General features: G+C 42.8%; 1 protein-coding gene across 1 annotated transcript in view; it reads left to right on the plus strand.

Annotated features, from left to right (window-relative positions):
* The window catches only part of TRAPPC11 (trafficking protein particle complex subunit 11), a 50,938-nt gene extending 32,320 nt beyond the window's left edge, over positions 1-18,618 (plus strand). Inside the window, exons 22-30 of the mRNA XM_040418715.1 lie at positions 473-594; positions 1,198-1,317; positions 1,533-1,598; positions 1,710-1,866; positions 3,539-3,650; positions 5,069-5,160; positions 15,546-15,679; positions 16,860-17,027; positions 17,989-18,618. Of these exons, the coding sequence (XP_040274649.1) occupies positions 473-594; positions 1,198-1,317; positions 1,533-1,598; positions 1,710-1,866; positions 3,539-3,650; positions 5,069-5,160; positions 15,546-15,679; positions 16,860-17,027; positions 17,989-18,033 (1,016 nt within the window). The 3' untranslated portion in view covers positions 18,034-18,618. The remainder of the gene's footprint in view (positions 1-472; positions 595-1,197; positions 1,318-1,532; positions 1,599-1,709; positions 1,867-3,538; positions 3,651-5,068; positions 5,161-15,545; positions 15,680-16,859; positions 17,028-17,988) is intronic.
* The last annotated feature ends 2,827 nt before the right edge of the window (positions 18,619-21,445 follow it).

The following is a 21,445-nucleotide window of genomic DNA, read 5'->3' on the forward strand; positions in this document are numbered from 1 at the left end:
TTATATGAATCCCTTTTAATTACAGAACACGACAGGATGGCATAGTGCAGTCTACTACACTATTCTACACAGTTTTTTATTTTTTATTTATTCATTTTACTATTTTTTGCTGTATACTGACGTATACCAGCCAGCTCTGAGAAGGATGCACTTTTGGCCTCCATCTGACTAACGGAACCCCATAGACGTAGGAGGTTTCCTGACTTACACGCGTAAACGTAGAGGGAAAACGTGATGTGAACCCAGCCTATTCCTGTTTTTTCGGCTTTGAAAGAAACTCCCTAAACTGCACTGTGTAGACTTGGCAGTAGAAGTGCATCTGTTGACCGCTTAGACGTCATTGATGGTAGTCCTCATGTTAAATAGGACTTTAGTCCTGGCTAGAGCGGCGTCATTACTGTCCCTTTCATCACCTTATCTGACGCCATGGTGTGTATTGTGCGGTAACCCAGGAAAACAATGTCTCTGACAGGGCAAGACGCCAACCTCACACAGAAGACTCTGGTCACGCTTCAGGGAACAGAAATGTGCGATGACTCAAGCCCGGCGCTTCTCACTGACATCCCCATAGGAAAGCTGCAGCCTGGAGAAAAGGTGAGCCAGTGTGTATTGTGGAGAAAATACCTGCAGAAAGCAAATACACGCTCACCTGCTATATATACTGGTGTAATACCGCAGCCATATGTTTATATAGGGATTGAGGGCAGGACACTGAAGCCTGATGGTTGCTGTGTACAGTACGAACGTTGTTATACATGGCTTTGTTACTGCTGTGTATTTTATAGCATACATTCCAGAAATGTATAAAAGGCATCTGAAAGGGAGCTTTATTATTACACTGCCAGCTCTTCTGCAATCACGTATATGATGTATATTAGATAAAAGTGGCAGTGAAATCTGCATACTTCACATACATTTCATTATTTTCTCATTTTCATCTATACAGTTCCGTGTATACTGTATGTCTATACATCACTGAGATTCTCTGATGTGACCACTAGGTGGTGCTGTTTTGCACATAGCCATTGGTTTTTGCCGAATATCCCTATGGGAGCCTCCATTCTTAGTAATGATAATTGGCGTCCTATGTATTGTTTTCTCCGTTTAGCAATAAAACCAAACTACTTACCTTTGAAATATACGCTGCTGTATTTTATATTACCGTGTACTAACTGTTGCGTCTTGCTATCTGTATAGCGGGAGATGCCCTTGTACATCCGTTGCAGCACTGTTGGATCGCGGGTATTCCTGGTTTATGTTTCATACCTGATAGATACCTCTGTGGATGGCAAAGAGGTTGTCTGCAGATGTCACAGGGTAAGCGGATATTCTCGTGCCATGGGATGGAGGTGTCTCACATGATCAGCTTGTATATTTATGACCTGTAGATATTCGGGGTGATTGTGTCATGGGGGTAACATCAGAAGTCAAAAAGTGTTATTTTACTGAAACAGCAGTTGCAAAATCGACAGTAAATAGAACTGAACATTTCCGAGGCTACATATGATATTGACTCTTCCTTTCCCTTCCAGGATGAGACTGTAACCATTGAGACGGTGTATCCCTTTGACGTAGCTGTGAAGTTTGTCTCTATAAAGGTCAGCATTACATCTAGAAAGATCTAAAAAGATCATAAAAACCTTTTTTGATGGATGTCCAGCTTATAGCAGTGATGTAAACCCGTTCTCTGCTCTTTTGTGCCCTGACAGTTTGAACATTTAGACCGTGTCTACACCGACATCCCATTTTTGTTAATGACGGATATTCTAAGCGCCTCTCCGTGGGCTCTCACCATCTTATCCAGTCATCTGCAGCTCTCGTCATTCGTGTCCCCTGTGGATCAGCTGGAGTCACACGTGGAGAATGGTGAGTTAGTGGTGACCACTCCTTTATAGATGTCCTATTAGTGTTTTGAAATCACGGAGGAGGGTTGACTCTATGGGGCAGAGCAGAGAAAGGCTACATGCACACCACAATGAAAGGGTATTAAAAACGGACACACTTTCAGTTTTTCATGGCCATTTTTTAACCATTTGTGCATCCATTTTCAGGCTGATGGTCCGGTTTTAATGGCCATTTTGCATCCGTTTTTAATGGCTGCTAAAAATGGCCATGAAAAACAAATTAATTTCATTGGCTTTTTTTTTTTTTGGTAAGATCTCAACCCCTGCAGTGCCCTCAGTACACATAGTGGCCCCAGATATGTTTTTGTTTTAGCAAAAAAAATAAAAACAACTCATCCCTTGCATGCGCAGAGGCAGTTGCTCCCATTGAAAGGGACCCGCCGAAGGACCTGCGCTCAGCTTGATGATGTCACGTGCGCTCCCAGCATCGTGGTGACGTCATCACTCTGAGTGCAGGTCCTTTTCAATGAAGAGAGGAACGACTGCCTCTGCATGTGAATGAGGTGAGTATTTTTTTTTTTACCCCTAAGAGGCCACATTGTCCTTGTGAACCCGTTTTTTAACGGCATAGACTGTCATTGGTGCTAAAAATAGCAGTGTGACAGCTCATGTAGCCAAACACCCCATCTTTCACTGTGAGGAGCCTAAGGTGTCTGATTGCTCTCGCATTGGTAGCGATTTGCAAAGCTGCGGTGGAGAAAGCCAGGAAAAAAGCATTGTTCCTTTGATAATCATAACCACTGCAGAGACCCCCCTCCTCCCAATCAGCAATGGTCTAATAACCACCTAACAGTTATTTCCCAGCACAACTCGGACAGCAGGGGAAGGGGGGCTGCTTTAGCTGCTCATATCTCTGGATTGGTAGCAGATAGCGATATGGGCAGATATGGCAGTGCAAGCTTTCATACAAGACCAGAAATCACAGAATTAGCACAGCATCAGCAGGCAATATCATAATTAGAAATTGAGTCGGGAGTGAACGCGGTAAAATCTGCATTCACTGGCATCCCGATTTCTAACAGCGATATCTTCAGATGTAGTGAAGATAATACTATGCTCCTGGTATTCTTGTCTTCTATCAGTCCAGAGATATAAGCAGCTAATGCAGCCCTCCCCATCCCACTGCTGCTGGAGCACTCAGGCAGAGCCGTTAGCAAGTTAATGGGGTTGTCCTGTAGTTCAATATTGACACCCGACCCCCCTTCCCTACTGATCAGCAGTTTGAAGAGGCAGCGGCACCTCGGTGAGTGTTGCAGCCCCCTCACAGCTAACCAAGCACAGCGCCATACATGGTATAGTGGCTGTGTTTAGTATTGTAGTTCACTTTAATGAGACTAAGCTGCAGATAGGCCATGTGACTGATGAAACAACTGTTTGACGGTGGTGCTGGGAGTCGGACCCCTACTGATCAGATCTCGATGACCTATCCTGAGGACAGGCCATCAATATCGAACTTCTTTAAATCCCCTTTAAATGAAAAAACTCTGGCCATTCTATTTAAAGTGACTATGATTCAAGGCATTAGATCTAATCTGAGTGAAACATGCGTGACATCATGATACCTGATATTATGAAATAAATTGATACATATAAATATAATACATGAGCTAACGTTTGTCTTGTGTGGATACCAGTTGTGTTACAGACTGGAGAGAGCGCCAGTGAATGCTTCTGTCTTCACTGTCCACCCATAGCCAATCCTCAAACCGGTGTGGCCACTGGCAGCTATATTATTTCCTGGAAGAGGTAAGAGAAGGTCCTTAGAGAAGCATAACCTAGTACTTGTTAAGAATAGTACATATTAAAATGTAGCTACAAATTGAATTATTTTCTGAGATTTTTGAACAAATGACCTATCCTCTGGATAGGTCATCGGTATCTCATTGGTGGGGGTCCAACACCCAGGACACCCACCAACCAGCTGTTTGAGAAGGCACTCTTGTCTAGTGATGTCAAGTTCATCTGTCACATGGCCTAGGCGCAGCTCAGCCCTATTGAAGTGAATGGGGCTGAGCTGCGATACCAAGCACAGCCACTATACAATGTACGGCGCTGTGCTTGGTGAGCTGAGAGAAGGCTGCCCCGCTACTGCTGGTGCCTTCTCAAACAGCTGATCAGCAGGGGTCCTTGGTGTCGGACCCCCACTGATCAAATGCTGGTAACCTATCCAGGGGATAGGTCATCAGTATAAAAGTTTGGAAAAACACCTTTTAAATTCTCCTATCTAATCAACGAGTTCCAGGTGTACTACGCAGCACTGCATTCAAACCCATGAATATGGTTTGCCATGCCACTGTGCAGTCTTCAGTCACTGTAGGATCATTCTTCCATTTATGGCATGGGCTCTCTACTTCATTCTTACAGAATGGGGGGAAATTTATTGAGACTGTCATTTCATATCTCCGTCCTTATCAGAAGTGCTTTGGAGTATGGCTTTTGCAAAAAGTTACGACTTTTGTACACCATAAAATTCGCATATAGTCAAACCCTATTATAAGTCAATGGATTCCATCACGCATTAAATCTGGCCCAGCAGTCTGTTATAAATGGAAGCCACAACACAGATGTGGGAACAGTGTCTTACTACTTCCTTATTTCCTAGTGATTATACAGCACCAACATATTCCTCAGCTTTGTTCTCATATTGTGATCACTCATGTTAGCCCTTCACCTAGTGCAGGTCACGGTGTCATCTCTTAGGAAGCCATTTACTTATACCTGAGTAGGAAGAAACACGAGTATGGGCTGCAGTTATTTCCTTGTCGTTGTACCATTTCTCTTATTATTGGGCTTTTGTTTTGTATATGAACCCTATGAACTTGTAAAGCGCTGCGGAATATTGTGGCACTATATACATTTTTTTTTTATTATTATTATTATTATTATTATGCAGTTTTCCAAGACTTTTTATCCTCAGGATAGGTCATCAGTAACTGATTGGTGGAGTCTGACACCCGGGACCCCCGCGGATCACCTGTAAGTGCCGCAACCTTCTTGCAGTTCGCCAAGCACAACGTCGTACATTGTATGGCGGCTGTGCTTGGTATCGCAGCTCAGGCCCATGATCGGATACTGATGACTTATCCATGTAAAAAATCTGGAAAACCCCTTTAACGCTATTGATCTTCTGTCTATATTATATTATTTTTTTATTTTTTTTTAAGGAGCTCAGCTACAGAAAATGTACCCGTTGTGAAGACAGTGGTTACGTTACCCCATGTTATGGTCGAGAGTATTCCACTTCACATACGAGCAGGTAAGTCATTACTAAGTCAAGCTGTTCTGAGATATGAATATTTCTCATAGAGCTCAATAAACAGGCCTTTGAACTTTGAAGCATAGGATCATCTTTATGCAACGTTTTACAGGACGGTCAAACTGTATTTGCAGAGAATTTAGCATTATATCTAGGGAGGGCTTCCCAACATACAATTGACATGCCTCTGGTGTATACCAATGTATAGGCATATGTCACCCATCGACTCCCATATTATAAGCCTACAGTATTACCTATGGCACGGGTGCCAGAGGCGGCACCCAGAGCCCTCTCTGTGGGCACCCGCATCCTGGAAAAAGTCTATGGTATACAAATATGCCTTAGACTTTTTCTACCACTCATCAGGGTGCGCTATGAACAGCACAGGCAGCGAACTGCATGTAGGCAGGGTATTATAGCTAAGTGATAAAGTACATGGAAGATATACTATACAGGACTGTAGTATTCAGGGTAAATTGCAGAGTTGGCACATTGCAATAAATAAGTGGGTTTTGGGTTGCAGTTTGGGCACTCAGTCTGTAAAGGTTTGCCATCACTACCCTATGGTATACATTTTGTACTGGATGACTCTGCTGTTCTATGTAGCAAAAAGCAGTATACCAACTTACCTCAGCTTAACGGAGAGCAAAAGGATACTCTTTTGACTTAGATAAATGGGGACTAACAATTGAGATATACAGTGGTGCTTGAAAGTTTGTGAACCCTTCAGAATTTTCTATATCTCTGCATAAAGTCCTAAAAGTAGATAAAGATAAATCAAACAAATGAGTCAAAAATATTAGACCTGGTCATTTATTTATTGAAGAAAATGATAATGATCCAATATCACGTCTATGTGTGGCAAAAGTATGTGAACCTTTAGGATAGCAGAAGGTTTGAAGGTGCAATTCAACTCTGGTTTTCAATCAATGGGATGATATTCAGGTGTGAGGGCTCGACCTGTTTATTTAAAGAACAGGGATCTATCAAAGTCTGATCTTCACAACACTTTTGTGGAAATGTATCATGGCGCGAATGAAGGAGATTTCTGAGGACCGCAGAAGAATATTGGATCATTTTCCTTAAATAAAAAATTACCAAGTCTAATATTTTTGACTGGTTTTGTCATCTTTATATACTTTTTAGGAAATCTAAAAATCTCATGTAGTTTTAGGTCCAATTTATGCAGAAATATAATTTTTTTTTGAAGGGTTCACAAACTTTCAAGCCGCACTGTATGCTGGAAGCTTTCCTGAAGCATATGCCAAACACACACTACAAACACAGGGTAAATGCACCTTACTTGTAACCGCCATAAAAACTAAGCTGCTTTGCAACTTATTTACTTCCCTATCGTATATTGATGGAGAATGACATTGTGTCCTCTTAGTGGTTTGTGAACAGCCAAGAGCTATCAGTGCTAGTTGTCTGAGTCCAATGCCCTATATACTAGATATGAGAGTCGGTATAGACTTTAATCTTCAGTTTACTGCAGTATCCAGCATTTAATAATCCAGTGTTTAAGTGCAGTACTTTATGACTGAGCAGCAAGATCCAATTAGAAGACAAATAATAGTGATGGTGGCTTTGACTGTTTTCCACTGTACCTTTACAATACTAATTCTATTTTATGCTGGTATCAAACATGCATTTTTTTTATTTATTTTTTATCAGATAGTTTTTATTAAACAAGTATTCACAGTTATGATCCTAATCCACGATGTACCTATGTCACTGTTAAACCATGTCTTCAATAGTAAATGTAAGATTATTATTACTGGAACTATTCACATTATTGGTGGCTGCGTCCACCCCAAACTGTTTATGTGATGTCACGCCTTGCTGATCTTTAAACAAAAATTTTTCAATAAAAATGTTGAACTCTAAACAAGTATTCACGATACAGAACAGAAAAAAGGGGTGAGTATAGACAATCAAGTTTGGCATTCAGAAAATTGTCAAGACTTTTTTTTCGTAATTGACATCGATATTTCAATAGTGAAAGCAAAAGAAACAAAAATATACCCTATCAGATGTAACACGAAATAAAATTAATCGCCCTCCCACAACCCACCTCCCAGCGATGAGAAGGGTACACTTGTATAGGTAGCGTGTGACAGCACGTTGAGGAAGATATAACTGTCACCCTGGATAGGGTCTTAGCCCCTTCACTTTCCATGATAAACTTGTCTCTTAAATCCTTCACCTCAGATCACCCACCATAGTTATCATTCCCAATCCCGGTCTCGCATACGCAAACTCAGAAACCAAGCGCAGCTCCAAGGCCACTCCTCCCATTACATCCAAGGCAATCGTAAGCCAAACTATGCCACATTGATCCTATAAGATACCCACTTGTCCCAAATTTTTGTGAACTTGGCCAAGCACTGCCTTTTAATATATACTCCTTTTTCCAGACGAAGAATCTCATCCATTCTGTTCAAAAATTCAACCCTAGAAGGGGGCTGGGGTCTAAGCCAGTATTTAGCAATGAATTTCCTGGCCTGGAAGAGCAGACGCTGCACCCCCAGGCGCGACTTGCGATTTCTAATGTTCACCAGTCCCAACACGCACATTCTAGGACCTGGCGGGACCACAATGTGATAAGCCTCTTTAGTACAGGTTAACAAGCCTGTCCAGAAATTCCGACGCTCCGCACACTCCCAGAACATGTGCATCAGGCATGTAGGAATCTCTCCACATCTGGGGCGGGGGGCAGCATTCCTAATCCCAGTCTTCCAACAGAAAGGATGGAGTCCGGTATACACAGTGAACAAGAAGTAATTGGGACATACACTGGCCCTCGCAGACTGATAACTTAGGTGTTAGTGCCAGTGCGGCTTTCCATTGATCCTCTGATATATAACCAACCTCCCCCCCCCCATTTTTGTTTGAACACCAAGGAGTCATCCCTCACAGATTTCGCGAACAGATTCCTGTATATGGACAATATTAGTCCATTCGAGGAACCACAACAATGGGAGTGTTGTACATGTAAGCGACATAGATTTTGCCTGTACCTGGAATGCATGTCTTAATTGCAAAAATTGATAAAAGGTTGTATGAGGAAGGGCAAAATCATTCTTGAATTGTTCAAAATATTTAAACACACCATCTCTTTGCAGTTGATACAGGAACACCACACCCTTCCGTTTCCATGGGAAGAACCCCTCTAACATAGTAACATAGTACATAAGGCCGAAAAAAGACATCTGTCCATCCAGTTCGGCCTGTTATCCTGCAAGTTGATCCAGAGGAAGGCAAAAAAAAAACCCTGTGAGGTAGAAGCCAATTTTCCCCACTTTAGGGGAATAAAAAAATTCCTTCCCGACTCCAATCAGGCAATCAGAATAACTCCCTGGATCAACGACCCCTCTCTAGTAACTATAGCCTGTAATATTATTACACTCCAGAAACACATCCAGGCCCCTCTTGAATTCCTTTATTGTACTCCCCATCACCACCTCCTCAGGTAGAGAGTTCCATAGTCTCACTGCTCTTACCGTAAAGAATCCTCTTCTATGTTTGTGTACAAACCTTCTTTCCTCCAGACGCAGAGGATGTCCCCTCGTCACAGTCCAGGGGATAAATAGATGATGGGAGAGATCTCTGTACTGACCCCTGATATATTGCCCCATTCCAGTTATGACTTTAGTTGCCCTCCTCTGAACCCTCTCCAGCTCTGCTATGTCTGCCTTGTTTACAGGAGCCCAGAACTGTACACAGTACTCCATGTGTGGTCTGACTAGCTATTTGTAAAGTGGAAGGACTATGTTCTTATCACGGGTATCTATGCCCCTTTTGATGCAACCCATTATCGTATTGGCCTTGGCAGCAGCTTAGTTTGCTGTGTATTAAAATTCCTAGATCCTTTTCCATGTCAGTGTTACCAAGTGTTTTACCATTTAGTATGTACGGGTGACTTGCATTATTCCGTCCCATGTGCATAACTTTACATTTGTCAGTGTTAAACCTCATCTGCCACTTATCTGTCCAAGCCTCCAGTCTATCCAGATCGCTCTGTAGTAGTATACTGTCCTCTTCAGTGTTAATTACTTTACACAGTTTAGTGTCATCTGCGAAAATTTATACCTTACTATGCAAGCCTTCTACAAGATCATTAATAAATATATTGAAGAGAATAGGGCCCAATACTGACCCCTGAGGTACTCCACTAGTGACAGTGACCCAAGCTGAGTGTGTACCGTTAATAACCACCCTCTGTTTTCTATCATTGAGCCAGTTACTTACCCACATACAGACGTTTTCTCCCAGTCTGAGCATTCACAATTTTATATACTAACCTTTTATGTGGTACAGTGTCAAATGCTTTGGAGAAGTCCAGATACACGACATCCATTGATTCGCCGCTGTCAAGTCTAGAACTTACCACCTCATAGAAACTGATTAAATTAGTTTGGCATGACCGATCCCTCATGAAGCCATGCTGATATGGTGTTATTTGTTATTTCCGTTGAGATGCTCTAAGATAGCATCTCTTAGAAAACCTTCAAACAGTTTACCCACAACAGATGTTAAACTTACCGGCCTATAGTTTCCAGGCTCTGTTTTTGGACCTTTTTTTGAATATTGGCACCACATTTGCCATGCGCCAATCCTGTGGGACATTCCCTGTCAGTATAGAGTCCGCAAATATCAAATAGGTCTGGCTATGACATTACTTAATTCCCTTAGGATACGGGGGTGTATGCCATCCGGTCCTAGCGATTTGTCTATTTTAATCTTTTTAAGTCGCTGATGTACTTCTTCCTGGGTCAGAAAGGCCACTTTTAATGGGGAATTTATTTTTACATTCTGCATGTCATCTGACAGTTTATTTTCCTCAGTGAATATATTGGAGAAAAAATATTTAACAGCTTTGCTTTCTCCTCGTCGCTCTCTGCGACTCCCCCCTCATTACTCTTTAAATAGCCGACACCTTCAGATTTATACTTTTTAACATTTATATAATTGAAGAACATTTTAGGGTTAGTTTTACTCTCTTCGGTAATTAATCTCTTGGTCTCTAGTTTGGCCGCTTTTATTTGTTTTTTACATGTTTTATTTTTTTTACTTAGTTTTTCAGTGCTTCCGTGCTACCCTCCTGTTTTAGTGATTTATATGCTTTCTTTTTGTCATTTATTGGTTTCTTTACAGTTCTATTTATCCACATTGGTTTCTTTTTGTTCCTTAACCTTTTATTCCCATACGGTATGTACCGCTCACAATGAGATTTTAGGATGCTTTTAAAGATATCCCATTTTGTGGCTGTATTTTTATTTTTGAGGACTTTGTCCCTCTAGGCGAAACATTTCAGGCAACTGGGGATTTCTCCATAGAGGAGTGACCTGGGTGAAACCTTGTATAGACAGCAAGTCACGACATTTATGCCAAACCTTACATATCAAATTAAGTGTAGGGTATACCGCCAACTTATCGGAGAGACTACTATTTTCTAGTAAGGCTATAGGGGATTCGTTTTCTATAATGTGGGCTATTAGCCGCGCAGATGCGTTGTCCCCAGGGGTCCTCCCCCAACCCCTTAATTGCTGCAGCTGAGAGGAAATAAAATATAACCATGGATTAGGAATAGAGACCCCCTGAATCCTTCCCTCTTTGTAGAGTATCCAACCTAATCCTGGCCCTTTTTTTGTGCCAAATCAAACTTCTGAATAAACCTTGTATTCTAAAAAAGATCCGTTGTGGGATCCAAATAGGAGAGTTATGTAAGACATACATAAGTTTCGGCATAAGTATCATTTTTAGGAGGTTACTTCTACCTATTTCAGACATTGGGGGTTTACACCACGCACTGATAATTTTTTATTCAGACATGTTGTTTAGGAGTGGATCCACATTATTTTTCATGTAGAGCCCAATATTCGATGAGACCACAATTCCCAAGTACTTGAAACTGTGAGCAACCTGCAAACAGGTGGACAGGAGGGAGAGGCCAGCGGGGACCGGGTCCAACGGAAACAGAATGGACTTGTCCCAGTTTATACGAAGACCATACCGGTCTGCAAAGTCTTGTATAAGGGACATCAATGGGCCTAAGGACCCCTCCACATTCCCCACATATATGAGCATGTCGTCTGCATATAGGGAGACGCGTTCCTCTCTTACTCCCATTGGAAACCCCACAAGTCTATTAGATAATCGAAGCAGGCATGCAAGTGGCTCAATTGCAATGGCGAATAGAAGAGTGAATAACGGGCATCACTGACGGGTACCCCTTCCCAACTCAAAGGTTTCCGATGTACCACTATTGGCTCTAATCCTAGCTTTGGGGCCGCAATATAGTGGATGAACCCCGGAAATAAAAGTATCCCCAAATCCCATGACTCTTAATACCTCCCATAGGTAGTGCCATTCAACACTATCGAAGGCTTTGGTGGCATCAGGGATAGTATAGCCCAACTTTCTGCTGATTCCGACCGCCTCTGGATATTAAGACATAGCTGTCGAAGGTTAATTGAAGTAGATTTATCAGGCATAAAACCAGCTTGATCACTATGTATAATGGTCGAGATTACGGTTTGTAGCCTGTTCGCCAGGACCTTCTCCAGAATCCTAACATCTGATGTTAACAGGGAGATCGGTCTATATGAATCAGGAAAAGTCGGGTCTTTCCCGGGTTTTGGCAATACAACGATTATTGCCTCCTTCATAGAAGCAGGTAGTTCTCTTTTTTGAAGGGAGTCGTTGAACACCAATAGCAACGGAGGTAGTAAAAGGGTGCTATATTTTTTAAAGAACTCGGTCGGTAGTCCATCTAACCTAGGAGCTTTTTCATTCGGAAATGATTTAAGCTCCACTTCTAATTCTGTCAATGACAGAGGTTGATCTTATTAGGCCGCACGCTCTGCTGAGAGCCGTGGGTAGAGATCCCAGCAAGGTTATCTGCAATATTTTTGGGGCCCACCGCTAACTTAGACTTATATAGAGTTTTATAATACGTGTGGAATACCGCCAGAATATCAGAGTCTGCCATGAACAAAGATCCATCGGCTTTCTGGATGGACATTATTTTTAATGGACCATCTTGTGCCCGCACAATTCTGGCCAGCAGCCTGCCAGAACTCTCCCCAGCTTCAAAATATCTTTGCTTGAGAAAAAAGCGTCTATTATCAGCGGTATGGAGTAAATGTGTCTTTAGATCTGTCTGCACTGTCACCAAAGACGTCTCATGCTCACGTGAGGGGTGTTCAACAAATCTCTCTTCCATTTCCATAACTAGGTCCTGGAGCTGTTTTAAACTGTCTCTAGACCTCGTTTTGTGTTGACTAATCCGCTGGATGTATAGTCCACGGATAAATGCCTTACAGGCCTCCCACACCACTCCCATAGGTACCGACCCTTCATTGTTAGTAAAAAAAATTCCTGCAGCGCTCCCGCGATACCCTCCCCACCATCCACCAGCTGCAGCATAAAAGGGTTGATTCTCCAAGTACCAACACCAAAAGGTCTCCTTTCACGAAATTTAAGAACTACGTGAAGAGGGAAGTGGTCAGATAGACCTCTCGGCAGGTAGGTAGCATCCCTTACCAAAGACAACATATCCGGGGACCCTATAGCTAGGTCAATCCTAGAGAGGGAGTGATGAGAGCTGGAGAAACAGGAGAATCAGCGTTTGTCCGGATTTCTCACTCGCCAGATATCGTGCAAATTCAGATCTCGTAGTACTGTGGTAAAGTTAGTGTCTCTATCTGCATCCGACACCCCCATCCTGACCAACCTTGCAGACGGGCAAGTATTGAAAACTCCAATTATTAAAATGGGACACGGAGGATGCTCCTCAACATAGGCCATTATCTCTTTCAGAACTTCTCCTTTATCCTTGTCGCGGTATATATTCCTCCCCCTATAGTGGTGAAGTGGTACAATACAGGCACACATATCTACCCATAGGATCTAAACGAGACAAGTGACATGTAAATGGCAGAGATTTATGTAGAAGAACACTCCACCCCCCCTCCCCCCCTAGCATGCGTGGAGAGTGTCGAGTGATATGAGCGACCCACCCACAATTTGTGTAGCAAGTGAGTAGTGTTGGGAACCAGATGCGTCTCTGACAGGCATATCACTGCGGGCTGACAATGCTGCAGCACAAGAAACACCGCAGCACGTTTTGCTGCCTCTCCCTGTCCCCTAACATTTCATCCTACAATTCTAAGTTTGTCAGCCATATTCTGCATAGTGATGAGACATGCTAGGATAAGTATTTCGGGAACTCAGGTGCTTTGACCATCGCTCCATCCAAAACCAGATTATCAGTGTACCCATCTCACCGCTAAACCCACCCAATCCCCAAACCCAGACAAACATTTTAAACGTAAAGACATTTTCCAGAAATGCGTTCCATAAAGAATGTAACAAAAAATATATGGGGCAAAAAACATTCCTGTTGTAAAAACATATTTTGAATAAACATCATTAAGCACGGTTGCTTCTCTAACCTGCCTCCTAGGCAGTACAGTCGGCAGTGTGCAACATATAAACGAATTATGTACTATATAAAGTGCGTCCTCTCAACCGAGTGGCCTAAAACAGTCGTATACACTGTAGTAAAAGTACACTACCTCTTGTGAACCAATAGTAAGTATTATAACAGTTCTATCAGAGGTCTAATACTAAAGAGAGAAACCACAGTAACTAAGGAAAAAATATATATATATTGCACTTATCGGACGCGTCCTGCGAACCAAGCGGGATCCACAAAAGTCCCACGTATTTTTAGGAAACGTATTCAGCCTGTGCTCGCTGAAGCTTTAAGGGCGCGTTCTTGGGTTTCCAACCACTGCACCGCATTCAATGGTGTTTCAAATATGCAAACTTCTCCACACGCTACCACCTGCAGTTTAGCAGGGTACAGCATAGAATAGGGAATCTGTAAGTCCCCTAGGCGAAGTTTCACCTCTTGGAATATCACTCTTTTGCGCTGGACCTCAGCGGAAAAATCCGGAAAGATAGATATTTTATTTCCATTGATTAGGAGATCAGGATGATCCCTGGCCTTCTTGAGGATAGTATCTCTGTCCCTGAAGTTAAGCAGCTTCATCAGGACTGGACGAGGGGGGCCCCTGGTGGCGGAGCGCGGAATGGCACCCTATGTGCTCTTTCAATGGCAAACACACGAGACAAAGAGTCCTTGCCAAATTTAAGGGTCGTCCAGTCTTCAAAAAACTTCACTGGGTAAAATCCCTCAGCCTTTTCAGGGACCCCAATCAGCCTGAGATTATTTATGCGCGACCTGTTTTCTAGGTCGTTAGTTTTGGACATTAATAAAGACACATTATGTATGTTTCTGTTGAGATCCCTCTTCACTGGGGGTAGCTGATCCTCAATAGTGCTCACTCTATCTTCCACCTCTTTGATCCGCTCATTCACCTGCCTGAGGTCTTGCCTGATGAGGGAGACATTTTCCTGCAGATTGCCCACGTGTATTAAGAATATGTAATGAGCTGCTGCAGTGTTTCACAGCAGTAAAGATATCTTTAATGGTGGGCTCATCTCCAGTAGTAACAGAGTGCTCCAACTCTATAAGTTTAACTGGTACTTCACAGGATGGGGCGTTTTCCTGTATAACCTTTTTCCCTGCTGATTGTAAGGCCTCCATTTTGGGAGCCAAGTGGACCTTTTCAGAGCTTTCAGAAGGGTTTGACATGAGCTCCCCTACGGGGTGTTGGAGGGGGCACAGAGGAGGAGCGAGCATATTTTACTCAGGCGAGCCGCGACCTCCACGGCCCGCACTTCCGATGCGGCGCCATCTTGTTTTGGGGTTTCCAGAGGCCCGATGTCTCTCTGGTCCCTCTCCTTCTTCCCGATGTGAGTCATTCCGGCACAAAGGGGAACCGCACAGCTCGTGGGAAGCTGCCCAGGGTCTGTAGAAGCGGTAAGTAGCGCTGCAGACTGAGGATGTTGGAGGCTTACAGGAAGGCAGGACGGGAGCCTCTCAGTGCTGTCCTCTCACATGCCCGACAAGGCCACGCCCCTTTTTTGGCAGTTTTTGATGCATTTTTTTTTTTAGCCAAAGCCAAGAGAAGACGCACCAGAAATGGGTAGAAGTCCTTATCTTTGTGAATACATTTCTGGCTTAAAAATCTACATCAAAAACCGCATGTGTGAATCAGTGTAATAGAAAAAAAACATACGAAACATAAAGACTCATGGTAGAAATGCACGTGTAGTTGATATACGGTATATTAATGCTTAGCCTTCTGATACTGGTTTATCATGGGGGACAATAGTATGAAAAAAACCAAACCCTCCTCTGTCAGAAATAAAATGGATACATATAAAGTAATTTACTAATTGGCTGAACACATGGTATATATTTTTTGAGTTCACCATTACAGCTGTCTTCCTCATTTTAACTTGTGCAGATCTGCCATCTTTTGGAAGGGTAAGGGAATCTGTGCCAGTCAAGTATCATCTACAGAATAAGACCAATTTGGTCCAGGACATCGAAATTGCAGTGGAGCCAAGTGACGCATTTATGTTTTCTGGACTCAAACAGGTAGGTCTTGTATATGACACCCGCTTGTTTTAATGCACACTTTATTTGACACTCCTGCTCATGGGGCGGCAAGTTTAGAGCTCACCTGGCATTATGAAACATTCTCACTCTCCCTTCAATCAGTCCCTTAAAGGGGTTGTCTCATCTTAAACATTGGTAGTATATCACTAGGACATGCCAGAAATGTCAGATAGGTGTGGGTCCCATCTCTGGGACCCGCATCTATCTCCAAAACAGGACCCCTGAAGTGAGGGGAGAGCGGCTGCGAATGGGCAGCTGCTTTCCATTCATTTCTATGGGGCTGCCAAAAATAGCCGAGCACACTCACTTGCCTATTTTCAGAACTCCAATAGAAATGAATGGAGAGCACGCCATGCATGCACTCTCCATGCACGCTCTCCTTCACTTTAAGGCCCATTCTGGAGATAGGTGCGAGTCTCAGAGGTGGGAGCCGCCCTTAGCTTACTTTGATGACCTATGTTAATGATGTGTCATCAAGACCTGAGATGATAGTACCCCTTTAATGTTCTTATGTCTGCTCATCCCTCCCTCTATTACTCTGATGGGGCTGTGATTTCTGGAAGCAGGTACAGCTCAGAAGACTCCTTTGACTTATGTAATAAGTCACGTGAGAACAGTACTAACCCACTGTGACCAGGAGCAGGTTAGCAAGAAGCAAGCAAGGAATATGTGACTATAGTATCGGACTTCACACAGGGTTTTCTTATAGTCTGTAACCATGGAACAGCTGGTGTACATAGCCATTTCTGTAGTATATTGCTTTCTATTTTTACCTTTGATTTTTTTCTTAAAGGGTTAGTCTCACCATATAGGTAGGTGAAAAGTATGTCATTAGTGGGGTTTCGACCACTGGGACCATCACCTTTCATGAGCACTGTGTCCCAAAGTGAAGTGAATGGAGCGACAGTCCATTCATTTTCTATGGGACTGCCGGGGATAGCGGAGTACAATACTTGGCTACCTCCAGCAGTCTCCATAGAGAATGAATGAAGTGACATTGTACATGCTTGACCTTCACTTCAGGGACTCCGGACCCCATTCTTGTGATCAGTGGCTGTCCCCTTCAGGTTCAATCCCCCACTAATCACATATTTATCAGCTGTACTGCAGATAGGGTATGGTGGGACCAACCCCTTTAAATTATTTTCTTATATTGTAGATCCGATTACAAATCCTACCTGGTAATGAGCAAGAGATGCTGTATAACTTTTACCCATTGATGGCTGGATACCAACAACTTCCATCTCTCAATATCAATGTGTTGAGATTCCCAAATTACACTAGCCACATGCTAAAGCGTTTCTTGCCAACTCATATATTTGTGAAGGTGAGTTAATTTATTTTATATTCCATGTCATACATATGACAACCCATAGCTGTCTTGTACTGGTCTCCTAGCTGGTATTTCAGTGTTCCCAGTAGTGTCTATATATTTGTCATACTGTGTGGGGCCAACTTTCATTATGTAGATTTTCATTAGATATCTGGCTTGGCTATTTTCCCTTGTCAAATCCCAAGGTTTGTTGGAGAGTGAAATCTTGACTCGTAGGGAGCCCCTTTTAATAGGTGGCGCTGGCGAGATGGTTCTTCTCTTGGGAGATACCTCTTTGCATGTTTGTTTCCCATGGAGCATTTCTAATAAGTCTCCATACCCTGGAGTACTTCCAGTAAGTCTCCATATAGGGCTGGTCTCTTTAAGGATATTCAACACCCTGCTGAAGCCGATTTCAAGGCGTCACTCTGAGCCATCCAGAATCCTACGCGTACTGATGAGCGGCAAGCACCCCGAAACTGTATTTGGATAGATATCTGGCTTGGCTATATTCCCATGTCAAATCCCAAGGTTTGTTGGAAAGTCTGATCTTGAGTCAGGGGGCCACTTTCAATAGGTGGCGATGGCGAGATGGTTCTCTTTTTTGGGAGATGCCTCTTTACATAGTAGTTTTCAATAAAAGTGATTTAAATAATAAAATGATCTAAATAATGTGACCTAGATCTCTAAAGTGATCTAAATAATTTACCCGTGCTGACTGTAATTTAGCCTCTGTGCAGTTTATTGGTTTCCTTTGCAACCCTGCTGGTAGAACCAGTTCTGGAGTCATACCTGAGAATGGAATGGTTTTGCTCTTTTTCAAAATTTTGGTGCCAGATCCTTGAAAAATGTTGTTCCGCCAGTTCCTCAGTATTGTGTTGCTGGGAATCTGTAGCCCACAAATCCAGTGTTTAGCATGTGAGCAGTTTGTGTAATATATCACTGCACCAATTGGCAATATTGCTTTGTCTTTCAGCCACAAGGACGTCACGTAGATGATGACTCTATTGAAGCCGCGTGAGAAGGAGAATCCCTGTGCATTGGTCTTTATCTGCTCAGTCCATATATGAAGTCTGTTCTTGGCTCAATATATTTTTAACATCCTAAAACCAAACATATTTTTGAGTGTTAACATATTTAGGAGGATATAGTGGGAGATTTATCGAGGGCCTAGGTTTTATTAATACATTCCAGTTCAGGCCAATATTCTTCTCAGTGCAAGCATGTCTGTAATGCAAGGCAGTACATCACTAGGTTGTGAGTATCTGCACAAAGCTTTAAAGGGTAACTGTCATATTTTTATTTTATTTGCTAGTTTATTAGAGCTAGGCATGTATACCATGTAGTCTGTCAATGATTGTCAAAAGATCTGTAATTACCTTATAATAACAGCTTTCATTAATGTCCTCTGTCCCTTTCCACTTCTCTTTTAAAAGACAGTTGCTATGGCTTGTCTGTCTTTGGCTAAGAAGACGGAGGGGTGGTCCTTCACACTGCATGCCTGCATTACGCTTCAGAGTGAGGAGGCGTGTCTCTCAGTAATCCCATCTGATTGGCTGGCAGAGAGCTGCTGGCTTCAGCAAGTGTGTATGGGAAGTGAGGGAAAGCAGTTTTGGCCTCAGAGAACTGGCAGAGGAGCCATCTTGAGAAGGTCCTCATAGTGTAAATGTTTAAACAGCCGTAACTAAGGGGAAAAACTCAAGGAAAACAGTGGTATGTGAAGAAACTAAAGATTGCTTTATGCATAATGCTGCTGCAACAGTAACATATGCTAAAATTGATATTTTGATGAAAACATGACAGTTACCCTTTAAAGTCTATGGGACAGCCCTGGAGTAATCTATCGAACATCAGTATATTGTATATGCACACACTAACATAAAGACTATAACATGTACATAGCTAAATTTAAAAGGCAGACTCTCTGAACCCCGACATCACACATTTCCATGCCACGTTGGGCAGTCTAAGAAAATTAGTTGGCTCTGACAAAGTCGGAGTCCTCTACATGAACCATTTTAGTAGATGTGATGTAGAGAATCTTACTTTTAGTTGATTTAATGCCCACATTTTTGGATGAAATGACAACTTGTACTACGCTAATCCAGTATACTTTAACAGCCTGAAAACGCAGAAATTTGTAGACAAGGTGTAACCTGTGGCTCAGGAGCAGGAAAAGTCATGAAATTCCCTTTGCAGGAATAACATTGAGATGAAAAGTTAAAGCACACAACCCGACCCTCACTGATCTGAGTCACCAGTTTGGGAACTGTAATGTGCCCTTCAAATCTCTAAGCCCATATGAGCTGTACATCTGTGGACATCCTCACCCTTTCTACAATGATCATTTTCATTCATAACATTAGATCTGCTCCATTAGGTTGGATTTCAGATTTGCTTTAATATGTCGTCCACTGTAAATCTTATGTAAATAAAGAACCATGAGTGATTCAATGATGCTTGTCTGATTTACTATTGGAATACTTATATACGCATGTAAACTCCTTTAAAGGAGTCTAATCTGACATCCAGTGTGGAGAGATGCAACTGTGTGCTGGACTGTGCAGTTGCTAAGGCAACCATCTAACACGTAAAGAGTATCGCACAATCCTCTTATTCTAATTAGTAGGACCTGTGCACAATGCTGGGTGTTGGACAGTGGGATCAGGATTTTTATATTGATGGCCTATCCTCAGTGTTAGGCCATCAATATCTGATCGGTAGGGGTCCAAAACCCCATGCCCTGACTGATCAGCTGTTCCCAGGTAGCTCAACACCAGAAATAGACGCTGGAAGTACACATCTCCAACCATCTTTTGTTTTTTAATGCAGTCAATTTCCTTCTGGAAATGTTTATTTTGAACAGAAGAGATTATAATGGACTTTGCCTGAGCAAGTTCTTCTAGATTGACCTGTTCATGGAAACTTTCCCACCTTCTGACCTGATTGCTGCTGGTTTCCCTCCGGAAGGTTTTAGCGACATGGATGAGTCTGGCTAGGGTCTTAACTAATATCTTCCAGCAAGAAAATCTATCAAAGCAATGTGAGTGAAGTGTGGCTTCAGAAGCTTTGGTGCTGAAGCTTGTAATTTCAAATCTGATTTCAGGGTCAGCTTCGGGCTCTATGAGTGGAAAAACATTAGCAGTGTCTATCTGCTCACAGTGTGGTTGGTACAGAAAGGATTGGCCTGAGCACCATATAGAGTTCTGGAGGCATGCTGCTTCAGTAGGTCTAGTGGCATAATCTGCAGGGTTTTGATCCTCTATAGAGAGGGCCTGTTTATCATGATCTTTAGTTTTCTGAAATACTGTTATCCCTAGATTGTCCGCCTCAATGTTGGAATTGACTTCCTCTTTACCATATAGTGTAGAAGAGTCCCAGTGTTGTGTTGACCTGCCAAAGCTTTCCTTGACAATGAAGTTATTGTGACAGGGGCTGAGAAGGGATGTGCGTCCATTTGTTAACACAGACGTCTTCAAAGTGCTAATGTTGTCAGGCTGGTGCACTGTCCCCAGGCAAACTTCTCCTACAATGACCCACCCCAGGTCCAGTCTCTGTGCATAGGGGGCATTATAAGGTCCATTGATTTGCTGGCATACCTTGTGTACCTGAAGGATATCTCTTCCAAGAAGTAGAAGGATAGAAACATCTGGCTCAACAACTGGGATAAAGTGAGCAATTGAGCGGAGGTGAGGGGGGTGATGAGCCACTTCTGGAGAGGGAATCTCAGTTTTGTCGTCAGGTATCATGCCACACTCTATTAGGGTAGGAAGTGGGAACTGCACTTTCTTATTGAAGGATTCAATGGTAAAGTCAGTAGCTCTTCTCCCTGTGGTTTCAATTGTCCCTGCACATGTCCTTAGAGTGTATGGAACTGCACTTGCCTTAAGGTTAAAGATATCAAAGAAATCTGACTTTGCAAGGGATCTGTTGCGCTGTGAGCACCCCTGCCTTCTCGCAGCATACCAAGCACAACACCGTACATTGTATAGCGGCTGTGTTTGGTATGGCAGCTCAGCCCCATTCACTTCTATGAGCTGAGCTGCTGCTAGGCCACATGATCGATGAACGTGTCGTCACTCGGCCTAGGAAAAGCAGAGGGAAGGCTGCCTCACTCAAAGAGCTGATCGGCAGTGATTGAAGACTGCACAGTGGAATGGCAAATCATATTCATGGGTTTGAATGCAGTGCTGTGTAGTACACCTGGAACTCGTCGTTTAGTATTTTAAGGGGTTTAATTAAACTTTTATACTGATGACCTATCCCCTGGACAGGTCACCAGTATTTGATCAGTCGGGATCTGACACCCAGGTCCCCGCCCTTCTACTGTTTGAGAATGCATCGACATTTGCAGTAGCAGGGTAGCCTTCTCGGCACCATACATTGTATAGTGGATGTGCCTGGTATCGCAGCTTAGCTCTATTTACTTCAAT

The sequence above is a fragment of the Bufo bufo genome, chromosome 2 (assembly GCF_905171765.1).
Source record: "Bufo bufo chromosome 2, aBufBuf1.1, whole genome shotgun sequence".
Taxonomy (NCBI): domain Eukaryota; kingdom Metazoa; phylum Chordata; class Amphibia; order Anura; family Bufonidae; genus Bufo; species Bufo bufo.